The 16,735-nt window shown below is 43.9% G+C and overlaps 1 protein-coding gene across 1 annotated transcript in view; it reads left to right on the plus strand.

Moving 5' to 3' along the window:
- The window catches only part of LOC124805121 (myrosinase 1-like), a 217,336-nt gene that overhangs the window by 166,367 nt on the left and 34,234 nt on the right, over positions 1-16,735 (plus strand). The window contains exon 7 of the mRNA XM_047265573.1: positions 2,031-2,125. Within this exon, the coding sequence (XP_047121529.1) occupies positions 2,031-2,125 (95 nt within the window). The remainder of the gene's footprint in view (positions 1-2,030; positions 2,126-16,735) is intronic.

Consider the following 16,735-nt stretch of genomic DNA (forward strand, 5'->3'; position numbering starts at 1 on the left):
GAAAATGTGCATGCTACTGTGGAAACGAATTTTAAACGACGTTTCTCAGTCAACGTGTAGTGCGGTATTATTGATGACCAACTCATCGATCCAGGTGTTATAGACAATCGTCTTACTGGGACACGGTATCTTGAGTTTCTTCAAAATGTGTTCACCAGAATACGTGGAGGATATCCCTTTGGCAACACGAGCTCGTATGTACTTTCAGCATGACGGAGCTCCTACACATTCAGTACGGCCAGTGACACAGAATCTCAACACAACGTATCCTGGTCGTTGGATCGGTCGCCGTGGAGTCAGTGCTTGGCCACCGAGGTCACCCAATCTTGCCTCACTGTATTACTGTTTGTGGGAGCGACGTCTACAAGCGCAGAGAGGAAACAAGAGAGGAACTTCTCGCTCGTATTTTACGTGCTTGTGCCCAGGTAAAGGAATGCAAAACTGAGCTCTGACCGGCGAAACAACACCTGTCTACAAGAGCAGCAACATGCACTGAAATTGACTGTGGACTGTTTGAACATCTGGGAGGAAACATACACAATTAAACAAACAGTAATATAACAGTATCTTAATTTACCATCACCTGCGCCTTTCCCGTTCCTAGCTATTTTCATTGGTTTACCCAGAGATGGTTAAGATAAGGTGATATGTTTATTAGAAGTTTTTTGTTCAGAATCATCAGTAATATCACCCGTCAAAGCATGTACCTTTCCTCCTGACTCACCTTGTATAATGTAAAACATTGTACGCCAGCATGAGTATTGAATATGTATGTCCTGTTTAGAGTTTCCCAATAATAGGTGTAGAAATGATTGCAGTAATTGAACTGAACTGCAAGTCACTTTTGTTTTCTCCCACGACGTATTGTGATGGATTACACCGACATCCTCAGGTGCATCAGTGGATTATTTTTTTTTCGTGGATGCCTCCAGCTCTGTCTTTCCCTGTATTTCGTAGACGTTCCAGCACAAGGAACACATACGTTCATTATTAGATTTTCTAACGTAATCCATTGATCCAGCTGGAGATGAAGGTGGAAACACTGGAAACGTTGTGGAGGCAAATAAAAGTGACTCACAGCGATAATGGTTTTAATCTGTCTTTCAAATGATTAACTCTTGCAGTTTTAAAATCACAGTCCAACATGGACGACGTAAGGTGAGTGTAGGAGACGTTAATCGGTATACGTATACTGTGGTGTCATGTTTGGGATGGAAGATGATCATAAAGAAAGGGGGCTAGAACAGGTGACAGTACATAGCCTACTCCTCCTTTCGAATAGCTCCAAGGGGACCGCCCAGCTTAGGGTCCCCATCCGATGGGTGGTTCAACATTAACAGTATCACTACACGAGCCACTGCAGACAGGACGTGGGCGCACAGACTGGTGAGCGATCACAAACTCTTCGCTACCATCACTCCTCCCTTTGCCAGCCAAAAACTGGTGGTGGCGATGTCTTCCACTGCCAGGCTTCGAACCGGCTATCCCCGATTCGTGTGTGCCACCACGCACGCATGAGTTCAAATGTTCAAAAGCGTGTGAAATCTTATGGGACTTTACTGCTAAGGTCATCAGTCCCTAAACTTACATACTACCTAACCTAAATTATTTTCAGGAAAAACACCCCCCCCCCCATACCCGAGGGAGGACTCGAACCTCCGCCGGGACCAGCCGCACAGTCCATGACTGCAGCGCCTTAGGCCGTTCGGCTAATCCCGCGCGGCTACGCGTGAGTTAGCGACTTCTGCTACAGGAATGGGTTTCCAAGGTGAAATATGCCCACATATTTTATTTTTCCCATCCGGGTAAATGTCGCTCATATGACCAACAAAAATATTTGACCACTTTGTATCATGTGCCACGCCAGAATAATTGTTTCCGTCGAGGTGATGGGACTTTTTTCCAAAACAGGACATTTTTCTACAATTCACTTGTTTATCTGTGACGGAAGTTATGTGCATAGGCTTTGTACTGTGCCTCACGAATGTATGGATGCTGTCTGTACTGAGAGAGTTTGGCGCTGTCTGCAGGTCGTGTGGGCATCACACTGTGCTGTACTTGGTTCGAGCCCGCTACCAGCAGCGAGGAGGATCAGCGGGCGGCGGAGGCGGCCCTTCAGTTCGAGGTATGTGGCCAACCACAAGTGCCTGCTGGGCGCTCCTTTGTACTGATGTATGAACGCTGATAGTAATTATCGGCACATTTATATTTCTGCCTCACTGTACTGCCTGACATGAGGCAGGTTATAAGCAACCTGTATGTGAGAAGAGAAGTTCAACAGGGCACCGTGCAGCAACCGAATACCTTCATGAAAATAATTTTTATTTCCATAAGTAATTAGATTCACGAATTTCGGGTCTTACAACATTATCCAGCAACAGCTGACGTTTATGAATGCAGGCCAACAGGCTGTCAACCCCACACTCGAACGATAATAATATACGTATGCAGGGAGAGGGAAGAATGTTGCTGCGTTCGGCTTAAGACAACAGTGTACAGGGGGTCGAGCGGTGAGGACTTGTGAGTGGGCATCCAGCGCTGCCGCTAAATGACAAAAATGGTTCAAATGGCTCTAAGCACTAAGGGACTTAACATCTGAGGTCATCAGTCCCCTAGACTTAGAACTACATAAACCTAACTAACCTAAGGCCGTCACACATATCCATGCCCGATTCAGGATTCCAACCTGCGACCGTAGCAGCAGCGCAGTTCCTGACTGAAGCGCTTAGAACCGCTCGTCCACACCGACCGGCCTAAATGACAGAACAGAAAATTAAATCAAATAGAGAGCATATTTTTCGGTATACAGAATACCAGGTGTAGGCCAGTGTAGGAGGACAAGCAATTAAATAAGTGGGCAACGGATGGGGAGGCGGTTCATGGTAACTTATGTTGGTGTCCTGCCACAGGGCGCAGAGCCAGAGCCTCTGCCTCCCAAGAAAGACGTCTGTTGTGGTCGAAGTCTCGATCGTACAAGATTTTCGAGCAACAGTTGACGTGTATGAATGCAAGCCACCTGGCTGTCAACCCCACACTCGAACGAGAATAACGTACACGTGCAGAATTCTCCAGCGTCCACACAAATGACCTATGTCCCACGCACGCTGTTGGCTTAAACCAATGGCGTGAATTCCTTAGCGATTTCAGCAGAGGGCTCAGGCGTCTCTTGTCAGCGGCTTTAACTGGAGAGAATTGCCTCGGTTCTGACAGGCAGACAACTTTTCACGTCGGCACAGCGGAGGTTTCTCAGAGAGAAAACTTGGAAAGATTTGACTGGGGCCTTTGAAATAAAATTTTTTAAACCAGTTCTCTAAAATGTTCCTCGGATGGTTGCCACCCTGTATAGTAATGTCTCGACGTGAACTCAGCTTCTCATGTTACTGGGTAGGGACTTCAGAAAGTAAGTTACATCTGTCGTCCCAAACTAAGACCATTGTGCAACAAGTGGGACGAACTGAGTACCTGTTGTGTACGACTTTGTACACAACACTAAGGAGAGGTGGCTACAGAGTGGAGAGGCACTGTAGTTGTAAGAAAGCTGGGCAGGAGCAGAAAAGATTAGCAAACAAGTTGACATAGTAAACAGAAGATTTACTTAAGTTGTATTTCACCAAGTGTATGAAGTCTTGTCACAAATAATGCAGGGAGAAACAGAGTCCAGCTATCACAGTGTCAACAAGGATGAGGCTCCATGAACTATGAACGATGATGCGGTAGCGAAGAGACTCTAAGCGCAAGTGGAGCGTCTTGCTGTCGCCAGCTGTCCTATAATGCAGTGGCAGAGGACGCTCGTGGTATGGGGCTGCTGAAAGTGTGGCTCAGCAGATGTGCTTCATTGGATCCGCCGGGTCCCCTACAACCGCTGTCGGCGTCTCATGGGAACTTTACAGTTCTGTTACCAACTTCGACACCCTTGGGGTGGTATTGATATGTGATACCACAGTATATATATATTCCAGGTTTTCCGTAGTCACATTTCTGCTATGGTACAGATAACAGGTTCATCATATATGTGGGGAAAATCAGCTGCTAAACAATTTTTGAATTCGTGGTAAAAACCCTCAGCTGCCTTTTATGCATGGTGCAAAATAATAGAGAGCTTAAGGTTTTCACTATGAATTTCAACGAGGTGCATCGCAGTGTGGGAGTGAAATGATGCAAAAACTGGAAACATAATCCAAACTTGAAGTAAACAGATCAGTAAGAGTCTTACAGACAAAACGTCTAAATGGCAAACAGACTCACCGTGGAACTCTGGACAAAATGCAATAGCTGAACAAAATGTAGTGTAGTGAAATGGTGTCTACCGTTTTCCCAAGGACAGGCCGGCCGGTGTGGCCGTGCGGTTAAAGGCGCTTCAGTCTGGAACCGCGTGACCGCTACGGTCGCAGGTTCGAATCCTGCCTGGGGCATGGATGTGTGTGATGTCCTTAGGTTAGTTAGGTTTAATTAGTTCTAAGTTCTAGGCGACTGATGACCTCAGAAGTTAAGTCGCATAGTGCTCAGAGCCATTTGAACCATTTGAACCTAAGGACAGACAGACGTGCGATGCTGATAGGGAAGGAGGCTCATTGAAGTCGACCACAGACTACCCTCCTCGTCTCCACGGAAGAAATGGGATGACATGTGTAATTTACTTTCTGAAGTTCCTCGTATCTCACCTCTCATTGGGTCTGGTAGCAGATTGTCCCAAAGTACCAAGCGTTCTGCACAATTTGCACTGGTTGTTTGCTTGTATCCTATTGTGCATCTTAGATGTATTTTTCTTGTCAATCATATCGTAAACTTTTGTTGATATTGAATAACGTCTAAAAATCACACATTTTCATATGAATGTTTCCTTTAAAAATGTTCAGTTCTTGAGGAATGATTAGCTTAGCAATATTTTTGGGAATGCACATACTCCGAGTCATGTTGGGTCGTAAGTCGTATTGTCAGGGATATCTACAGTATGTTGTTGCCCCGACCTTCAACCTACAGTCGAAAACAGCGGAGGTCCGTACCACATGTATGATGGGTCATCCATCACAAAAAATGGTTCAGATGGCTCTAAGCACTATGGGACTTAATATCTGAGGTCATCAGTCCCCTAGACTTAGAATTACTTAAACCTAACTAACCTAAGGACATCACACACGTCCATGCCTGAGGCAGGATTCGAACTTGCGACTGTAGCAGCATCGCGGTTCCAGACTGAAGGGCCTAGAACCGCTCGTCCACAGCGGCCGGCCCATCCGTCACATCCAGCGTGTTGCTATCACTAACCTGTCTTTATACGAGTGGCTGGGGTCGCCTTGTTCAGACACATAACATGCCTAACGATGCTGACTTGTGAACTGTAATATTACATATAAATGTAAATGAGCATCCTCCATGGGAAAAACACGCATTTCATCACTTAATTATTTTGCCAACCATACTGTCTTCAAAGCATTACAGAGAAATTCAGCGTTCTCTGTTTATGTCCTCATAGCTGTACCTTTGATTGTGCTGTAACGTGAATACAACGAAATGGTAAACCGTGGGAGACTTAGTGCTCGATATAACCAGAAAGGCCATAACATATTTAAGGAAGACTTGATCGTTGGCGTGCTCCCGGAAAACGCGTTATATCTGGATATGACATTCCATGTTATTGCCTGAATTAGGAAAATGATAGTACACTGATACTAACGAAAAAGATTAACATTGAGTTTTGAAATTGTCTATTCTGTGTATGGAGTGTTTTCATTTTTAAGTTTCTTAGCCATGGTAGTACTTTATGACATTCAATTTTATGAATTCGTAACCCATATTTACATGTCGGAACAGTATAATAAAGTAATGTAGGAAGTTGCATTTTCCATGACGTGTGAAACGTACTTTGTTTAACGTCCATGTGCTTGGACTCGAAACGCACAACACTTCCCTGCAAGTTCTCCTACAAGCCCTGAGTAAGAGCTGGCGTGAAGTCACACATCCTAGATTGATGTAGTTTGCTGCTTTTTTTACCTAACGATTTAAATTAGCCACCTGAGAATAGGAGAACATGCATAATACAAATACCACCTGCATCTGTAGAAAGACTGTTATTTTTGCTTGCTAATAAACGCTGCCGTGTTAATTGCTTCCTTCACAAGATTATATGATGCGCTCAGATTTTCTCCATGTTTGCAGACCTCCGTCTTACATTGAAGGACCGTCTGCGATTTTTTTATCTGCGATTGCTGGGCGAAAGATTTAAAAAGTGAACCGTCAGCGAGAAAGAGAAGTCGACTCCGGCAGCGACCTGGTGGATAAGAGCCTGTAATTTTGGGAGGCATCACTTTTGCGTCCATCTGACAAAGTTTCTTAAGTTCGATTTACAATAAGGCCGATCTCTAGTTAAGTCCAGAACTTGGAACTATACAGAACTACAAAAGTTAAAATGACAAGTGACACTAGAAGCACAGCGTTGTTACAAGATGAATGGAATATAAAATGCGTTAACATAAGGAAGTCGTGACGGATGCCACTATTGTGCAACAGGGTCGTCAGTGAGATTGTTTAACATTTAATGACAGAAGACAGAATTAGTTTTTGAAGATTATGCAGTTATCTATGAGGAAGTCCCATTCGGCGAAGACAGCAGTGATATCTGGGTATATCTCAGCACAATATCGGCTTGACTCAAAGACTGGCAGCTAACATGCAGAGAACGGCGAAGTTGCGCACTTGAAACGAAAAAGCGTTGTAGTCGTTGGCTAATCACAACTATTCTGTCATTGTAGCATACCGGTGAGTTACCAAAGTTTCCTCAATCACTATCAGCCATGACCTAAAGTCATAATGCTGGTTCACTACACAATGATGCCAGGAGTAACACCACTGTGCCAAAACATTGCAAGAATGGTACCTCTCTCCAGCTCGCTGCCAGTACGGGACTAATGTTCATTCTGGTTCACTCTGCATTGTTGCCAGATTAATTAAAGATGGCGACCCTTCTTGGATGGTCCCCTTATCTCTCCCTGGGGTGTAGATGTGGCAAGAGTACAATTAAATTGATGTGCAAATTAATTAAATTCCAAATAGCTGGAAATTCAAAATATGGTAGAAATTTCAAAAAAAGTGGTGGGAAATTCAAAACGGGGAATTTCAAATTTTGAATCCCTAGCTCATACCACCACCTCCAGACAGTGCTGTTGGACACCCCACTCCCCCATTTCTCCACTTTTGTATTGGGGGGGGGGGGGAGGAGAAAAAAGAATCAGTCTGTGCTGAGCTGCTGGAGAGGAAGTCTTTATTTATTTTGAGGGAAAAAGCCCAGTTGTTGGTGTGGGAGGTGCATTTATTGGCAACTATATATCCCATTTACATATAATAATATATTTCAAAATATCACTGACAGATATTTAAAACAAACATCAAAGATAACCTAACACGTACCACAAGCTGAGTAATACATCCACCCTCTGCTATCAACTGTGAGCAGATGTGTGGCGCTAGAAAAACTTTGTCACCACAGCACACCAGCACTCAACTTCACACCACCTTCACAATATCGTACACTTGGTATCTATGGAAGGTTGGGAGCATGTAGCCTTTAGCGATCCACACTTTGTGTTAGCAGGCTGTGGACTGCCCTAAGACCAGCTGTCCTGTGGCTTGCACCAAAGTGGCAGTGGCTAATCCTGCAGCGAGTCTGGTAACTACCCACTAAAGGCGGGAGCGGCTAGCGGTGACGCAAAGTACCAGCACAATTGGTTGTGTTTATGTGTTAGCCGTATTCACTTGGCTGAGCAGCCCCTACTGTTCCACCAGCAGGAGTAGAGGGGTTTTGCTTTGTGTACTAACGAGGCAGCTTTGTTTGATGGTTGTGAAATACTGAGAAGCTAAGTGATTCTAAGTGAATACTGGAATCCTTTATGGTGTAGGCCTTTGGAGCATCCCCATTCTAAAGTGATGGCAGTTTCAGAGGCCTTCCTAGAAAGATTGGTGAACACACAAAAAGAATGCTAACTGTTGTAGGTTGGCAGGAGAGCCAACACTGTGTTACTAGAGGAAGCCGAAAGGCACGCGTTTTAGCTCACGCAGGCTGGCGTGAGGTCTGGAACAGGACAAGGAAATTAGAATTTAGAAAAAAACGGATGTAGCTGGTGGAATACTTAACTTTATTACATTAATGGTGAACGTCGCTTTTGACGGTACATGATTCAGTATCAATAGTAACTGGTAATGGCGCCTTGCTAGGTCGTAGCAAATGACGTAGCTGAAGGCTATGGTAACTATCGTCTCGGCAAATGAGAGCGTATTTTGTCAGTGAACTATCGCTAGCAAAGTCGGTTGTACAACTGGGGCGAGTGCTAGGAAGTCTCTCTAGACCTGCCGTGTGGCGGCGCTCGGTCTGCAATCACTGATAGTGGCGACACGCGGGTCCGACGTATACTAACGGACCGCGGCCGATTGAAAGGCTACCACCTAGCAAGTGTGGTGTCTGGCGGTGACACCACACTAACCACCAGAAGAATTGTCCAGAGCAAACACTCGCCATTTTGAATCTTCTCAAATTTCCACCTAAAACCCGGAGATTACTCACAACACATACAATCGCGAAAGCACATATTGAGTATTAATTCACTAGTCACCCGCCCAGAAGGCGACATGGTTAGGTCAACTATACCGTCATATCTCACCTGACCAGTTTGGGGGCTCAGCAGAGGCTCACACCTCAAACCAGAAATGTCCTATCGTTCAGGCCACTGGCTATCTACACTACACACCTGGGCACCAAGCAGAGTTCTCCTAGGAAACTAGTTCAAGTGGTTCAAATGGCTCTGAGCACTGTGGGACTTAACATCTGAGGTCATCAGTCCCCTAGAACTTAGAACTACTTAAACCTAACTATCCTAAGGATATCACACACATCCATACCCGAGGCAGGATTCGAACCTGCGACCATAGCAGTCACGTGGTTCCAGACTGAAACGCCTAGAACCGCTCGGCCACACCTGCCGGCTAGGAAACTAGTCACATGGTTATTAGTGTAATTACAATTAAATATTATGATTACAGCACCAATATGGTGACATGAGCGAAGTATTAAAAACACCTCCTCCTGACAACTGTGGCTCTGGAAATATCAATTTCCCATGTAAAACTATATCCTCCTTATGACTGGACATAATTTTCCACATAAAATCTTTCATACCACTAATGGCTGTTGATACATTGAAACTGCAGTTTTCCACATCGGATCTATACCTTCTTTATCACTGGATGTAGTCCCACCTACACCATTTTCTTTGTATATGTCAGAACACTGAGCACAGTAACTTTACACTCCAACACATATGCATTTCAAACAAGCAATGCAACTATCGATTCTTTGTGTGTAGCATCAGAAAAAATTATGGTATCTCCACATTCACACTGGCTAGGAGTCTCGATTCTCCTCAGCTCTAGGGAATTATTTGACATTGAGATTTTCCAGCCAATCATATTCGAGAATATACTGCAAGTATTTTCAGTCAGCACTTCCAGAGGATGCTGCATCCCTCCAAGATTCTCTCAAAAAACTGTTGTAAAGCACAGGGTTGGTGTACTGTAATAAACAGTGCAGTCGATAGTGTGACAAAGAACATGCGAGGGACTGCTTAGGAGAGCTGATGAGAGAACATTCTGCGCATCTATGCTGATACAGTCGTATGCCTGCCCTTTGTGAACACCATAACAGGTCCAGTTGAACCCTTGCATTGTTATACAGTGCAGGTGTCTAGGAAATGAATCTATCGCCCCTTACAGTCGGATATACTCGTGAACGTTTTGAAATCACTTCCTCCCATTACGACTACTAATAAATGTTTTTTTAGTCTGATCACTTCCCACACACCTCCGGTGATAAGTCCGGAAACGAACCACAGCAACTTTGCTTTCCAACTGCGTTATGTTCCGATCAAGTAGCATTTATAGGTGTATAGGGCCTAAACAATTGTAATATGTCCATACTCACAGCAGCTGGATGTGGTTTTGCACGGCCTACCATTGCTTCCCAGAAGCAAAACCCTCCCGCCACATCGTCCTTATCACATATTTGTGGAGAAATAAAGGGCACAATAACAATTGAAAAGCTCTCGACTCATTTGTTTATTTTACGTACGTTCTTCCTCAGTCGTAGGCATGTGCCAGAGCAGGATGAACTGACAAACGTAATGCAGAAAGAGCAACAAACAAGGGTCCAGCTGACTTTTGCGAAGACATCACCGCAGCCCCCCCCCCCCCCCCCCCCTTTCCGCATATGCCTCATTCCCACGAGATGTTGCGATTTCGCCATTCCCACGAAATTATTTAACATATAGGTCTTCCAGCTAATCAGGATGAAGAACAGACTGTAGATATTCTGCTCCTGTGATGTTGTGAATCAATGGACTTGTTTCTAGATTTCAGCATGAATGCTGCGTCACCATACTTCGATGTAGTAGATAGTGGCTGTTCGTATATTCCCCCACATGCTGTCCTTGTGGTATCGCTGGAATGAACCGTAGATCAATAATTGGTGTGCTTGTTGGAGTCGAGTACTGACCTGCACCATGTGGTTGGAAATCGTCAGTGCACTTCTGTTACTCAGAGCCAGCACAACAGAAAGAGGAATGGGATGAAATGGTTTTCATATACCCAAAAAAACATGTAACTACCCTCATTCATCTACATTTTTTGTCGTATTTTTCCCCAGTTTTACGCATTTTTCGTCAATTTCGAAATTTTATCAGTTTTTCCGTAATTTCAACGTATTTGACCCAGTTCTTCGAGTTCAAAACCACTGCTCTCGATGACTTCTCACGAAAACAAAATGTCACTTCGCTTCGATCTCATGGAACTATCGTCGAATGACATTGCAGCATAGATCTCAATTTCTGTATCTTGTTAAACCAACACCTCCATTACTCTGCGAGTGCTGTATGCACGTGGACATATCTTGAACTCTGTCTTGGTGCATTCCATAGCTAGCTGGCATGAGGTACGGATGTCTAGGGCCTGACACTCCCAACCTACCACAGACACCACACGCACGCTATTGCGAAAGTGGTATGAAGTCGAGCGCTTGCCTGATGCAGTGGCAGAGTTTTTTCTCGCGCCACACATCTGCTCGGAGTTGACAGCAGAAGGTGCATATCCTATTGGTGCTGCGGTATTTGTTAGGTGATCTATGCTGTTTGTTTTAAATGTCAATTAGTGGTGTTTTTGAATCATATAATGATCTGTAATTAGGATGTAGTTGCCAATACATGCACCTCCCACACCAACAGCCGAGATTTTCCCTCTAAATGAATAAAGACTGTACCTTCCTCTCCAGTAGTACAGCACAGAGTTTTTTCGTGCCAATTGACAAGTGAAGAAGTGGAGGAGGGGGGTGTCTGGCAGTGCCAAAATTTGAAATTTCCACCATTTTGAATTTTCTGCCATTTTTTTGGAATTCCCACTATGTTTTGAATTCTGAACCATTTTTCAGTTTCCCACCATTTTGAATTTAATTAATTTGCATAATTAATTTAATGAATTGACATATTAATTTACTTGATTTGCATACCAATTCAACTGTTATGATACCACATCTATACCCCAGGCAGGGAGAGGAGATGGGGGAGACCACCTGAGAGCAGCCGTAGCATGAATAAATTTGGCAACAACGCAAAGTGCACCAGGACGAAATTTACGCCATATTTTCCGACGCTGGACGTCAAGGGCAGTGCAGAGCCGCCCATTCATTGCTGAACACAATGCATCGCCATCGATTAGCAGTTGATGCCTTCCAGTCACATCATGACTCCAAACACAGCAGGGTCTTTTGTTGTTTATGGAAGCCTGTGCATGGGGCAGTTGTTAGCTGGACTCCCACCAATGGTGGGGGACGACACACAATGTTTCAGAGATTCCATTGCTTGTACTCGGATGACAGATCCAGACGTGAAAGCTGTTTGCTCCAGAATACGGCAATCCTCCGTTGCTGTGGTCAGGCGTTGTCATCCAGAATCTTGATGACGAGTAGGCCTGTTGTTACGTTCCCATGCAGCTCAACATACGATCACTATCACATCCAAATGCCCCATAAATCTGCATATTATACGATTCGACCAGTGCGAAAAACTGAGTCCCACAATGAGGCCCCTCACATACTCTGTCCTGCGCTGATAATGCCATCTCACAGAAGTATGCAGCATCCTCTCGTCCTTCACAGTGATCACGCAACATCTGACGCTGCTCACGCCGCTTATATACCCTACTGTGCCTGGTAACGAAACACGAACAGCGCTAATGCGCTTTGCTGGCCACTTCACCTGTCACAGGCAACTCGTAATCACTTACATATCCGCCAATGGTGTGTTTGTGTACTAAGTTACACTGACGTCCGATCATGCCTTCAGGGTGCTTCACTTTCTTTGTCGGGCAGTATATGTTAAATTAGGACCTGTTAGATCAAATCATCTGACTACAGCAGAGAGGAGTTATTCTAGCCATTGTCATTACCGTGCAGACGATGTACTGGAAAGGTTGAATTAACTGGCTGTTGTGTTGGTAGAATTTTTTCTACATTATAAATGAAAAAACACACGGCACTGGTGCAATATCCCACAATATTTATAAATATACAAATTAGTTTTCGGCTGTTATGCCACCGTCAGATATTTGACAGTGGTGTCACAGCCAAAAATCTATTTGTAAAATAATAAATACTGCAGAATTTTATACAAGTGTCGTGTGTTTTTCCATTCATAATGTACCGGAAAGGTGTCTCAATAGCCGGACATAAACCGTGGTTAATGAGCAACGTTTGTGAATTCGAGCGAAGTCTGTTGATTGTTACCGCTTTAAGGCCACTGTACCACAGTAAAACTGATTTCAGCTGTCCGTCTCGTACCAGGCGATACTGGTGCGTACAGAAAAAACTGCCGCGTGCCCAAGGCGCTATCGCTTCTTCCCTGCTAGTTTTCCTTCTCTCTCTGTGTGTCTTTCTCTTTCTCTGTCTCTCTAAAACACATCTTGCAGACGACCATGGTAAGATGGAAATTCACGCTGTAATCGGAAACTATTGCTTCTGTAGGACAATATAGCTCCCTTAGTTATTTCGTGAGAAGACACTTCAGTTGGAATACGTGTAGTAAAGGCATCCCCTGTTTTGCTTCAGAAGATATAGAATCTGCTTATGACCCTCCATGTAGCACTCAAGCATCTAAATAGCGTGAAGGCTTCAAATCTCGATATTCTTGTGATTCAGTTACAAGATATGTTTGGAACATGAGTTCCACTGTACGTGAGAATACGTATATTTCATAACGAAAATTGTGCGAACGACAGCAAACATTCAAGAACTGTCAAGCAATACGGGTGTAGCATCAGTTTCAAGTGGACGCTGACTACATACATAGGTGCACATTTTTCATAAAAGAAACACTGTACCACAGATAAATACTACTTCAGCTCAAAATGCTTTAACCATTTCCATCATGTGTGGTAAATTATATAATTATATTGAGTTAGATCGCGATATAATTGGGAAAAGCGCCTATTCTTTAAAGGGAAGCTAGATGTTAGAAGAAAGACTATAAACGTCTAGCAAAAAAATTTTAAGCGGCAATCATCAATTGACGAAGCCCATTCACAACTATTGTGCAGACTTAGAAAGGAGTTTACTAGATGTATTTATGGGCCGCGGGAAAAAATTATATCCTAGTCCATATAAAAGTACTCAGCTTTTGAAATCGCTATATCCGAGACAGCTTTGCGCCAAATATTGTGCTGTTGTTCTAAATGAGGTCTGAGCCTTTACGAAGACCGTTGCGAAACCAGGCCTTGACTTTTCCGCGTACGCTTCGATGATCGATCACAAGCAAATTCATATTTTGCTCCGCCAGTGAAATTCTCTGCGGTTTTGCGTTAATAACGGTGAGCAGTTTGCGGTTGTATATCGATCTGAACTCCTCCCCACATGAAAGTGCACAGCTTTATGGTTAGTCATGAATGCGCTGTAGTGTTCAAACGTTAGATGGAAACTGACAGCTTTGTACCGAATCACGCATATCGTGGAAAGTACTTGCCAATCTGTCACTGAACACGCAGCAGTTGACCTTGAACTGCTGATGATCTCTTCGTTCAGCGCCCCAGTTCATCAGTGACAATCAAAACTCAATGATCACGTGTGACACCGATATGGATGACTCACTGGTAGGATATTGCCGAAACACTACTTGACTCACTGGCAGGATATTGCCGAAACACTACTTGCCAGCCTTACTGAAATGTTAATAACTTTCAAATTGCAGCTGGAGGACGCCTAATAAGAATCGTTTTTTGTCTTCCTAACTTTAAACATCTGAGCTGAATAGTTTTTACCACTCACATTTACAAATCAAAACGAGGTCGAAGAGAAGTCGCTTGGCGCTTCCAGGATCCTGTTAAGTAATTACCAGTTTTTTGAAGATCATTTTGATTTTTTTTGTTTTTAATGTGGTTTAACAATTCTGTCTAGGACAATTGTATGAATCTATTGCTGATCTTATGTAGAAGATTTGGTGGATCGCTTCACCACTAATATATGAAAAAACAGATTGTACATCAGCATTTCTTAGTGTATTTTCAAGGTGAGATACAAATAAACCTGCTGTTTTTATTTATTTAAACAAGGGTTTAAAACTACTATATTGGAATGAAACTGGGTTTGTTATTTTTGTAATATAGCTTGCGTTACTTCTATTACATGACGCCGCGCGGGATTAGCCGATCGGACTGGGCTTGGGTAGCTCAGTTGGTAGAGCACTTGCCCGCGAAAGGCAACGGTCCGGCACACAGTTTCAATCTGCCAGGAAGTTTCAGTTATGCTGCGCGGGATTAGCCGAGCGGTCTCAGGCGCTGCAGTCATGGACTGTGCGGCTGATCCCGGCGGAGGTTCGAGTCCTCGCTCGGGCATAGGTGTGTGTGTTTGTCCTTAGGATAATTTAGGTTAAGTAGTGTGTAAGCTTAGGGACTGATGACCCTAGCAGTTAAGTCTCATAGGATTTCACACACATTTGAACATTTTTATTACATGACGCACTGAGTTTGTTATTTTTGTAATAAAGGTTGCGTTACTTCTACTACATGGCGCAAACTGAGACAACTGTACTTTTTGTAAACAACAACCTCTCTTTCCGCCTACCTATAAACCAGTAAAGTCATATGATGACATTTACTGCTGCGAGTTTGTTGGATTGTAACTCACTCAAATGGTATGTTGACTAGAATGGATCATTGCTATTGGATAATATGGTGTTTTACTTATAGTTTTGTGTAACTCAATCCTGATTCTGTAATTTCCTTGTATTTTAGCACTAAGACGGCTATTTATTTCTGAAGTCTGGATGTGTTAGAAAAATAAAAAAAAAGCCAGTGGGATTGGTTAATAAAAGTATTTCACAAACTTCTCACAACACAGACTGGTTCCATTAGAAGCTAGACAGCACTCTGAATATGGTTAACAATACCAACGCTAACAGACGTATGTTGCATACTGCATCTGAGCCGGTAAGTCTCGCTATTTAATTTTTTGTTTTGTTTTTGAAATCACCTGCCTTCTCAGTACTCGCCGTGATGTCAGTATCGAGATCGGACAGGAGTCTCTGGTTGCCGCATATCTTTGGCGATTTCGCTTCCCGAGCGCCGCGAGGCGGACAGAACGAGGGAGAAGGGAGAAGGGGGTTGCTGTGAGTTAGCTCTGCACTGTGCGTGAGGAGCGACGTCGGTGTCGGTGGGCAAGGCCGCTTGGTCGGCGGGCCCCGCAGAAGCAGTCGGTTTCGGATGGAATGCCGTGGGCTCGAAGATCCTAGTGTGAAGGCCGGTGTTGTCCCGATGGTGGTCATCGTGTGGTCATTCAAGGGCTGAGAAGTGATTTCTTGGTTCTGCCCTTGGATTCCGACGAAGAATTACGGCAAGTTTGGTGTACGAGGTGAACATAAGAATTCTAAAATGGTGCACGCTGGTGGCTCGTATATCAGACTTGTGAGTGGTGTAAACTTTACTTCGATACTGCAGTCACCAGTTAAAGCGCTGCTTGGGAGGAGAGCGTTCATATCGGCAGTGTCATCTGTTTAGCTGTTTTAAAGTAAATGACTGTTTTGGGTCGAAGGTCGATCCAAGTGAGGGACCGAATCATTGCTTGTCTTATTAAAAAACCCAAGTCGGCCCCCAGCGTGCTAAACTCTGTTGTCTACACTTATAATGAGTAATTAGACACTCCATGAATGAACTTTGGAGGTACTGTTAAGTGTTTGTAGTGTTAAGATTTTTCTGAATTACCAGCTACATAATTTCCAGATTTATAACCATTGTATCTGTGCGGAAGGTACCTGAAAGCTCTCTGGGATGCACATCTCTATCCGAAGTCTGGGCGATTCACAAAAGGGGCACGTACTGGATAATATTAGCTTTTGATCCCAGTATGACAGAGAACTAACAATAAAAAGCAATCAGAAGTTGTGGAAGAGACTCGCAAATTGTAGGCTATGCAGTGCAAAGACAGTGCAATAGCTAAACGTGACACTTGCTCCAAAATAGCAAAAGGAGCGCCAAGCTGAAGCAGGGCACCGAACAGACTCTCTGCAATGAAGAAACACGAACCGCCGCCATGTGCTACCCTTAAATCGGCTACCGACTTTGTACTCACACACACTTCTCAAAATTACAGTAGAAAGGATGGAAGTCACAAGATTTGCCACAGGGATAACTGAAAATCTTCCTCTCTATTCCTGCA

This window comes from Schistocerca piceifrons, chromosome 7 (genome assembly GCF_021461385.2).
Source record: "Schistocerca piceifrons isolate TAMUIC-IGC-003096 chromosome 7, iqSchPice1.1, whole genome shotgun sequence".
Lineage (NCBI taxonomy): Eukaryota > Metazoa > Arthropoda > Insecta > Orthoptera > Acrididae > Schistocerca > Schistocerca piceifrons.